A 10,227-nucleotide genomic window follows, 5' to 3' on the forward strand; every position below is an offset into this window, starting at 1 on the left:
TGGCAGCTCATGACAAGAGCCTAGGGTGATTACTGACGTCATAAATAAGAGTGTCAATTGTTAAATCAACAACGGGAGTCACTGTGCACTTACTCCCCATGTAGGATCTCTGTCCTCAATGTATTGTACTATGCGAATTAACGGTAAAACTAGTACTCAAACAGTACTTTATACTTGGTGTGTCTATGCGGGTGCATACTGTTGAAATCTTTACTTAGTGTATATTAAGTTGATCTTCTCTATATAAAGATAATTAAAATGAATCTTAATGAAGAATGGGATGGGAGATGGGATGGTTTGCCGGTGGGAGGGAAGTTATGGGGGGAAAACTCATTAATTTATTTATAATAAATAAATTTATTTTATTCAAATAAATGAATCTTTAAAAATGAATTATTTAGGATTTTCTATATATTAGATCATGCTACTTATGAATAAAGATAGTTTTATTTCTTCCTTTCTAATATAAATGACTTTCATTTTTCTTGCCTAATTACTCTAGCTGGAATATCCAGTACAATACTGAATACAAATGGTGAAAGCAGACATCATTGTTTTGCTCCTGATCTTAGGGGAAAAGCTTTTTCAGTCTTTCAGCACTGAATCTATTGTTAGGTGTACACATTTATTTATTTAGAGATTTATTTATTTATTTATTTGAAAGTCAGAATTACACAGAGAGAGAAGGAGAGGCAGAGAGAAAGAGGTCTTCCATCCGCTGGTTCACTCCCCAAATGGCCACAACAGCCGGAGCTGGACCAATCCGAAGCCAGGAGCCAGGAATTGCTTCCTGGTCTCTCACATGGGTGCAGGGGTCCCTTCTACTGCTTTCCCAGGACATAGCAGAGAGCTGGATCAGAAGTGGAGCAGCGGGGTCTCAAACTGGTGCCCATGCAGGATACCGGCACTGCAGGCGGTGGCTTTACCCACTACACCACAGCACCAGCCCCGACATTTATTTACTTTAAAACCTTTTGGATCCTAATTTCAAAATAACAGACCGAAACTGCACAATGTGGAAACCTAAGATACTCCCTGAAAGTCCATCCATCCCCAGAAATGATCGCTATTTATACTTTGAAAGTTGTATAATCAAATATCCTTCTAAATTTTTTTTTCAAAAATATGACTTGGTAAACGTGTAGATTACTAATACAGGCAGGAAAACCTAGTGTTTTATCTGTGATATCTCAGATAATTGGAATTATCTTAGTTACCATTTACCTTGGAACGCAGTATTTTGAAGTGTGTGCTCTTTGGGAATGCGTTTGTTATTTCAACATGTGCTTTTTTGTTTTAAATTACAGCTGGGTTTTGTCCTTTACCCCCTTGGTGGACATCCTTCATGGGATCTGACAGATCATGAAAACGCTCTGTTTCTCACCATGTGCTTTTGTTGGCATTACCTATTAGCCCTCACCATCATTGGAATGAATTATGCTTTTATCACATGGTAAGTTAGTGTTTTTTTGCTGTTGTTGTTCTATTCTTTGGTATATGATCATGAAGATTCAATAGTGTGAAACTTCAAATTAAAAATAAAGTTTCATCCTTTATCTCCCATAAGAAAGGGTAACATATCAGAAGATTACCCACAAACCTAGAAATTCCCAGGATAAAGAATATGTGCTAGGTTAAATTTGGAATAGCTCAACAGTGTCTTTGCTGTGCCTGGGACCTATCCATTACTCTTCAGCACACTCCCCTGTGCCTCTACGGCTTTGCCTTTGTCATTTCCTCTTCTGAATGGTTTGCCCAGACACTTGCAGTGAGTCCTCCATTAATCCAGGCATATATATCTCACCATTTTTTTTAAGGGAAAAGGTTTATTGGGGGAAACCCTTCAGACTGGAGGGAAGGGGTGAAGAAGGAAAAGAGGAAGAAGGAGAGGATAAAAGAGAAATCCAGAGATACTTTGAGAGAGATCAGGAGATGGAAAGTGAGAGAGCCACGTGTTCAGGGACAGGTCCTTTTAAAACTTTGCTGGGGGGCAAGCAGGGAAGTAGAAGCAGCGAATCCCATTAGGATGGGGTTGGAGCTTGACACCAGTGGTTGTGCCAAGTAGCTACCCAGCTTCCAGCAATGACAGCGGGGGCTAGAGCCCAGGATGATGTCCAGGGTGTAGATTGTACCATAGATAAGGCTGCGCCATTTTCCTAACATTCTCCCCTTTTGTTTTTTTATAAAGCAGGATTTGTATGGGATTACATTAGCCCCAAACGTCCAGGATGGGTAGAGGGACAATGATCTGTCTTTAGAGCTATTTCCTGCTGATGTGGGGCAACGAGGTACTCTTTGCTGGCATGGGGCGGTGTCTCAAGCCGCTGTCTCCTGGGTGGGGAGCCGAGTATGTCCCTGTAGCAGCTTTTGGTTGACCGCCTGGTTGCTGAAGGCCTTGGTTTGTTCCATTATCACCTCCTGTAAATACTTAAACAGACACTGTAGTATAAAAGACAGGTGAGAATAGCAACCAATGATCCTAAGAGTGGCATTAACCAGGTAATGAGAGGATTTCAGAGAGGAAAGGAAATGAGTGGGGTCTCTGGTCTCTTGTGAAGACTGTCGATGGATGTGGTTTAAATCTGATCCCAACCAAGACTGGGAGAAAAGCCACTCATCTTTTGTGGGTAGAATGGGTTTGTCTGTGGAGAAAATTCTGAACAATCATACAACATTAAGTGGGGGAGAGGACTATCAGTACACACAGGTCTGGAGAAGAGCCATTGATGTTAGAGTAGAGGCTATGATTACAAAGGATTGAGGCCCCAAGTAAGCTAGACAGGGTCTAGAACAAAGGACAGAGTCATTACTAGGGGATCTAAGAAAGGTGCTGTCTAAGCCATGACTAAGTTTTCTGATTGAGAGGCAAATAGAAACTGACAGAAGGGGCCTGGTATTAATCTGGTGGGCTTTAAGGCCTTGTCAGTTATGAAGCCCAGACCTACCTATCTCTTCACATGGGGTACATCCTAAGGGGAGGTGTGAACCTCCTTGGGGAAGGCCCCCTGTTGACTTCCATCACCTAGCTGGCCTGGGAGGAGAGCTGGCCAGGTAAAGGCAGGTGGCAACTCTAACAGGAAATTTACAGTTCTGCCTGTGATGTTGCTGACCCTACTTGGCCATCCCCTCAGCCGCGGTGGTCATTTTGGAAACAAGGACGAGTGAAGGGCTTTTCAGCTTGGAGCCAGCAAGGTTGGTGGCTCTGATCTGGGCATCCTTCAACTCCAGGGCATCACCTTTTAAACTTGGGATTTAAAAAAAAATCAACTTGTGTCTGTCCTGTTAAATTCGAGCACCTGACCGATTGACATTGACTCTAGTATTTCTAAAAAAATAAGATTTGGTTGAATAATACAGTTTTTTTTTTAACAAGGATCCTAGTATAACATTTCATAAGCAAGTGAGGAGCCATGTAGCGGCTGCCCTGCTACTTATCAGCTGTCTGACTTAAGGCCGATTACTTAATGGCATTTTAAGTCTTGATTTTGTCTGCAAAATGTGGATAATAATAATGACTAAATGAGACCATGCATTTACATTTCTTAAGACAGAATGCTCAACAAATGTTATTGTCTTATTATTTTTCTCTTGTTTCTTCTACTCTTTGGTATAAAAAAAAAGAATGAACTATAGACTATGCCCATGAAGAATTTTTAGTCCTAGCGTCAGTATTAAATTACAGATACAGACAATTTAAATGTAGGGCAGTAAGTGGAAACAAGTAGAACAAATCATGTTACAGCCCAGAAAAGGCTCCTCACAACAGAAAAATAAGCTGTAGCTTGAAGGATGAACAGGAATAAAAAAGGAGGCTCACAACTTCTCTCTCTAAGGTAGCTGGTGCCAAACCTCGCTTCACTTTGCTGATCCCAGTTCCCAGGCATGAAGGCTGCAGAACCTCATCCTTCAGACTGCAGAACTGATTGGAATATTCTCTATTCACAGAATTCTGTATTTACAGTGTTCATATGGCAGCTGCTAACTAGCGAGCACCTGAAGTATGGTTGGTGCCATGTTAATTTTAAGTAACTTAAATAGCCATACTCATGTATGCATAGCAGCTGCTGTATTTGATGCTACTCATCTAACACCTTCTCTGGATTCCTAGGATACAGTAGCTGCTTCCAGATCCAGAGAAGTCTCAGCCTGTGCAGGAACCAGATTTCTTGTCTTCTCTCTAGACGTGGGCCCCACCCCACTCATCCTGCTCTCTGCTGCAATGCTGAAGTAGCTTTGCAGCCAGGGCTCTGAGTGAGCAAACTGTTTCCTTGTCTAGGTCCCATATGTCTGTGTTAGGCTTTGGATAAGCCCACTTTGATCTGCAATTGTCTCCTTCTGTACGTGTGTAAGCGCTTTGAGAGCTGGGAAACTCCACCTTCTCATTGACTGATCTGTTAGTTCTAACCCATCCCCCCAAAGCGTGTGCATGAGCTCACTGTCAAAGCAGGCTCTAACACTGAGTGAACTTGACTTCTTCCCCTGTTGTTCTAGGCTGACATCGGGGCCTCATCTCCTTAGGGGCTGGGCTGCCTCCAAGAAGAGTGCCAGCATTCAAGGAAACACTGTACCTCATGTCAGCTCCCTTCCAGAGCCAAAAGAAGACTATAGTCTCTTCCTGTTTCAAAAAACTTCAGACCCCTAATGAGCCCCTTTACTACTTCCAGTTCTGTAGTAACTGGAAACTCCACTTTGATTTTTCAACCTCTCCCTTTAACCTTCCATGTGTCACCTCATCTTTGTGACCAGGCAGATCCCTTACCTGGTATAGCCGCATGAAATGCATATCTCTTCCAGAAAGTGCTGCAATTCCTCTTGCCCTTGCTCTTCTCCAACAGACATGTGATGTTGACTGTTAGCTCATGTGTGGTAGGCTTATCTGCTAGCTAGTTTGTGCCTCCATGAGAAAAAGACCCTTTTCCTTTTCCCCACACTTCTTGGCACACTGCCTAACATGTATAAGCTGCTCAATAAAGATTTGCTATTTTAATAGATCTGTGTTTCAGAGCTACTTAACTATAGGTTTTGTTTGCATGGAAATCATGTATCATATTCTTCTCAGTTTTGATGTTACCCTCCAAAAGTTAAGATCAAGAGTTCAATTTTCTGACACATTTTGATAGGATTTAAGTAATAGCTTAAACAATAGGAAGATTTAGTACTATCTTACAGTGAGGTCATGTGGCAGGTATAGTCAGGATAAGGAGCCATGAAAATCTGTTGGTCAGGATTTGACTGTGGAATGGTTTGTAACTCATCTCCAAGTGAGGAATTGTCAGAACATTATCTCAGAACTTGTCTGATATAATACAAAGATCACCATGGAAACATAGCTGGGTTATGAGAATATTGCTGCCAGCATCTCTGGAAAATGAAGCTGTACTTCTCAGTTTTCCAGAATAGTGGTTAGAAGATTGCTTTGTCCAGTGCCAGTGCCATGTCTACAGGCTTGATTATAGTAGTTCATGGGTGAGACCTATTTGAAAATCTTACTATGTGTTTTACTGTATCTCACATTTAAACACCACTGTTGCACAGAATTATTTCAAAAGCCCCTCTCTGTGGGTAGGCAAATATTACCCATTTACAGGTAGATTTTCCAAGCAATGACTCTTGTGAGCTATTTTGAAAGTCAAAATAAAGATACCCAAGTTTCAGGCATGTGATTTTTTTTTTTCCTGGAGGTTATACCCATTGGTTCAGCTCTACTCTTTCTCACATTCATTGAAGAGAACACATGAGAGCAAAAGTGCATATACCCTGACCATACTTCCTGGTATTTGCCTCATTCTAGTAAATAGCAATTGTTTGCACTTCCTCTCCATAACCCTATCTCTCAGTCTGCCTCAAGTGGCCATTTCTGCATGTGCACATATTTAGAACTACATATGGCAGACAGAGCCTGGTTAAGATATCTGAGCATGTCTTAGCTTGATGGCTCATAGCAACAGCAGGTACCAGAGAGGAGGAATGGGGAGCATGAGAAATCCCTAGGGTCTCTCTACCTTAGCTATTAATTTGGAATAAGCAGCCATGTCTTTGTTTTATTTTACACCAAAGTCATCTGGAATGAAACTAATTTATTAATTCATCAATTCATTTCATCCTGAATGTGTTGAACTTGTGCAATGTGAAAATAATGTGTGATTTAAAAAAATGACACATTGTTCAGCTTTTAACTTGTTTAAGAGTATTAGCCTTTCCCAAGAACAGTCATTCAAAGAGTTGAGGACTTTGGGAGCAACATCAATATCCAGTTAATAATCAAGGCAATTTCCTTAGGCTCTTGAATCAACAGATGTTATTGGTACTGTTCAGTTGTTTAATGGAGTTAAGGCTGAGTTAAAAGTGGGTTGAAGAATTAGCCTCTATGAATAGGGGATTAGTGTGAACTATTTAGCAGATTGCTCCAAAGGTCACTGATTATCAAATATGTGTGGAATCACTATTATCTACTCCACATGGTACAGACTCCCCTGGGGGTAGGGCCATAACTAAGAGGAAGTCCTTGCTCTTACGAAGCTTATATTCTATTGGTATACAGAGCACAAGTGAAGGCATGGCATATTGATAGGAAGAAGCAGAACTTCATCAGAAGATAAAGGAAGGCAGAAAATAAGGGAGGAAATGCAAATAGCCAGGTGAAATTTTTCATAAAAGGAGAATGAATTTGGTGGTTTGGCTTATGAAGTTTGTTTGCATATTCCTCTGTATTTCTGGAAGCTAACTCTGTTTTATCAGCATGGTCATGGTACAAAGTCTTTATGATGATCACACACAGAAAAAGCTTCACTTAGTTCCTATAACATACTCTTTTTTTTTTTTTTGTCATATCAGAGAAGTGGAGAGCCTGATGTGCTTCCACCACCACAAAGAAACTTCACACTGTTCAGTGCCGAAAATTATAATTGCAGCTTTCTCCAAAACTACAGATTTCGACCTATGAAAACAGTCATATGAGAGGGCAGAGGGCACTTCTCTGGACATTTTAATCCATCATGAGCAGAGCCATCATGTGTGGTTGAGCAGCCTGTGCCTTGCACAAAAGCACAAAAGGGGGCAGGAAGGGGCGGAGGTTGAACCAGACCTGACATAGGCAGGGCTTGACTTAGGCTGCCAAACCCAGGCAAGGCGACTGCTTCCTGCACTTCGTTTATAGAAGAGGGCAGCTTTTTGCCATGCGCTGCTGGGGGGATTTCATGGAGAAATTCAACAGATTTTTATTCCATTTGTATTTGTCCCAGCTCAGAGATTCCCTTGTTTGTTTTAGAAACAATTAAAGTTATCTTCTGATGTTTCATGAAACAATCATGTCACAGATTCCAAAGCCATGCTTTGTCTGTTCATCTAATAAAACGATTTTTCAGGTAGCTCCAAAGCCAGATGAAAAAAAGTGGTTTTCATTTTTGGATTGCCTCTCTGTTTGCACAACTCATCCAGTGTTTGTTGCATTATGGATGCATATTGCCCTGAATTTCTCTTTTCAACATCATCTAATCAGAGACGCTCTCCTTTCTCCTCAGGTTTGTTAAATCCAGGCTTAAGAGGCTCTGTCCCTCGGAAGTTGGACTCCTGAAAAATGTTGAACGAGAACAAGAATCAGAAGAAGAGATGTGATTTGGGCGGACACCCAGTCTTTCTAGATAAACCTTCTCTTTTTTTCCATTGGCTTTGTTCATGGTTTTGTTTCTTTTCCTTTAGTTTGGAGAATAGCCACTGAGGATGGCTCTCAGTGTACTATTTGCAGTTCCAACTTTGTTAAAAGCATTTAATTTAAGTGTTTCATTTTAGCTTTGAAAATACTTTGGGTGATAAGTTCATTTTGCACATCATGTACAACGTGGTCTTTACAGGCTAGGGTGATGTTTCCCATGCCATCTAAAGTCTGGTGCCCATACTAAGAGAAATAATTGTTTAATTTACCTTATATGAATGTTCAAGGTTCTTGGGATTCCTACCATTTGTAACTTGTTGGGCATGGGATTATACGTGTTTATCTTGTTGCTGCAATGAGAAATAAACAAATGCATGCACCATGGTGCAGGAACCTCAAATCTTTTATTTTTAAACCACATCCACGATGCAGAAGAAGCTGCCTGACACAGAGATTTCTTTTGGTGAGACCTCCCTCTGGAGTGGCTGCTTTCCCCTCTGGGAAAATAGGGCAGAAGTCCTCCTGAGGTTTCTGATCTTTCGGAGAAGATACAAGGGATCATCCCCAGGACACGTGGTTGCAAAGCCACCAGAGTCTGAGAGAGGAGAGTGGTGGTGTTATTTATGTAGCAAAAAGGTCATCCAGTAGCATAGCATGACCACCATGCCAGGCCCTCTTCGAAACAGGTGAAGGATTTGAGTAAGACAAAGCCTTGTATGAAATACCTGTGGGCTAGGTTGCCCACTGGAGAGTCAAGGAATCTTTTTAATTCTCCCTCTACATTAACTAGTCTCTGGGTCTCTAGTACTCACCATGCTTTCTTTGTAAAGTAAGAGAACTGAACTGGATGAATCATGGGCCCCGTTTTGGCTCCGTGTTGTTATGAATCTAGTACTAATTTAGTCCCATGTTAGTCAGAAAGGCCTGTCTCTGGCACCACAGAACAGGGAAGAGGAACTGTGGGAATCCTGGAGGGGTGGCCCAGATGTGGAGGAGAGAAGGCAGTCCTGTGGGCAGCTGGAACCTAAGCATGGGCAATTGGATCCTGAAGACCCCCTGGCATAACAGAAGCCCTGCCAATCCAGAGGTAGCTCAGTCTGGTATGTATCCCCTAACAGTGGAGATGGAGGGTGAGTGAATTGTTCAGGCCCAACAACTGGCGCAGTCGTTTTATTATGTAAGGTTTGAAAAGAACAGATGTGGATGCCCGCAGGTTTAACGAAATGCACTTTCAGTGCCTCTCTGGGACGTGAGCATGTCCTCATGGCCCAGTCCCTCAGGGAGCATGCCATTCGGTCCCAGGTGTGGCCTGTATCTCAGGGCTCCTTGCTAGTTCTGCAAGATTCTATGACTCTGGCAAAGTTGAGTTTCAAGGGAGAGAGCAAGTGTCAGTTGCAGTTACCTGAAACTGGCGTGATTGGTATTGAGGGGGGCTGTTGGGATAATTAGCATGCGCCAGATTGGAATTTTGAACACGGATAAACGGATAAATGCATCTGTTCTCCTAATCTCCCCGAGAGAGCAGAAATATCCACAGAGAATACCTGTCAGTTGCAACCCAGTGAGTTCTCAGAGGAGGAACATTCAGTTCAGGTCTAAATCCTCAGTCTGGGGCCATGTGCCTTTAGTCCTTGAAATGTCATGAATTTGAACACCATTATTGTAAATTGGCGGTGATGTATTTTACAACTACCATCTTTGTGGAATGACGCAAAAATTAGTAAAGCTGCAAGCCTGAACCAGAGTGGAATAGTCTGTTATTTTCTTCGCATTGTGCTATTTCTAGGTCCGTAAGAAGAATTTGTAAAGGCTTTGATTTAAAATGGATCATGGGGGCCAGCACTCTGGCATAGTGGATAAAACTGCCACCTGTGACACAGGCATCCCATTATGGGCAGGGGTTTCGAGTCCCAGCTACTCTACTTCTGATCCAGCTCCCTGATAATGTGCCTGGGAAAACAGTGGAAGATAGCCTAAGTCCTTGGGCCCCTGCACCCATTGGGAGACCCAGAGGAAGCTCCTGGTTCCTGGCTTCAGCCTAGCCCAGCCTCAGCCATTGTGGCCATTTGGGGAATGGACCAGTGGCTGGAAGATATCTCTCCCTCTACTTCTCCCTCTCTTTCTCTCTCTCTCTCTCTAACTCCACCTTTCAAATAAATATAAATCTTTAGAAAAATGAATTGTGAGGGCTGGTGCTGTGGCGTAGCAGGTAAATCTGCTGTCTGCAGTGATATATGGGTGCCAGTTTGAGTCCCTGCTGCTCCACTTCTAATCCAGCTCTTTGCTATGGCCTGGGAAAGGAGTAGAAGATGACCCAAGTGCTTGGGCCCCTGCACCCACATGGGAGACCCAGAAGAAGCTCCAGGCTCCTGGTTTCAGATTGGCACACCTCTGGTCATTGCAGCCATTTAGGAAGTGAACCAGCAGGTGGAAGACCTCTCTCTCTGCTTCTGCCCCTCTGTAACTCTTTCAAATAAAAAAGAAAAAAGAGAAATGAATCATATTTCAGTCCATTTTTTGAAACTATGAATCGTACTTTAAAACAAAGTATAAAAAGTTTTCAACTCCAGGTCATG

At 42.3% G+C, this 10,227-nt stretch overlaps 1 protein-coding gene across 8 annotated transcripts in view; it reads left to right on the forward strand.

Annotated features, from left to right (window-relative positions):
- The window catches only part of TMEM45A (transmembrane protein 45A), a 105,413-nt gene extending 97,362 nt beyond the window's left edge, over window positions 1-8,051 (forward strand). For all 8 annotated transcript variants that reach the window (XM_070071992.2, XM_070071989.2, XM_070071990.2 and 5 more), the window contains 2 exons: window positions 1,308-1,453; window positions 7,521-8,051. In XM_070071992.2, the coding sequence (XP_069928093.1) occupies window positions 1,308-1,453; window positions 7,521-7,614 (240 nt within the window). In that variant the 3' untranslated portion in view covers window positions 7,615-8,051. The remainder of the gene's footprint in view (window positions 1-1,307; window positions 1,454-7,520) is intronic.
- The last annotated feature ends 2,176 nt before the right edge of the window (window positions 8,052-10,227 follow it).

This window comes from Oryctolagus cuniculus, chromosome 4, assembly GCF_051225735.1.
Source record: "Oryctolagus cuniculus isolate XC-2025 breed Fujian yellow rabbit chromosome 4, ASM5122573v1, whole genome shotgun sequence".
Taxonomy (NCBI): domain Eukaryota; kingdom Metazoa; phylum Chordata; class Mammalia; order Lagomorpha; family Leporidae; genus Oryctolagus; species Oryctolagus cuniculus.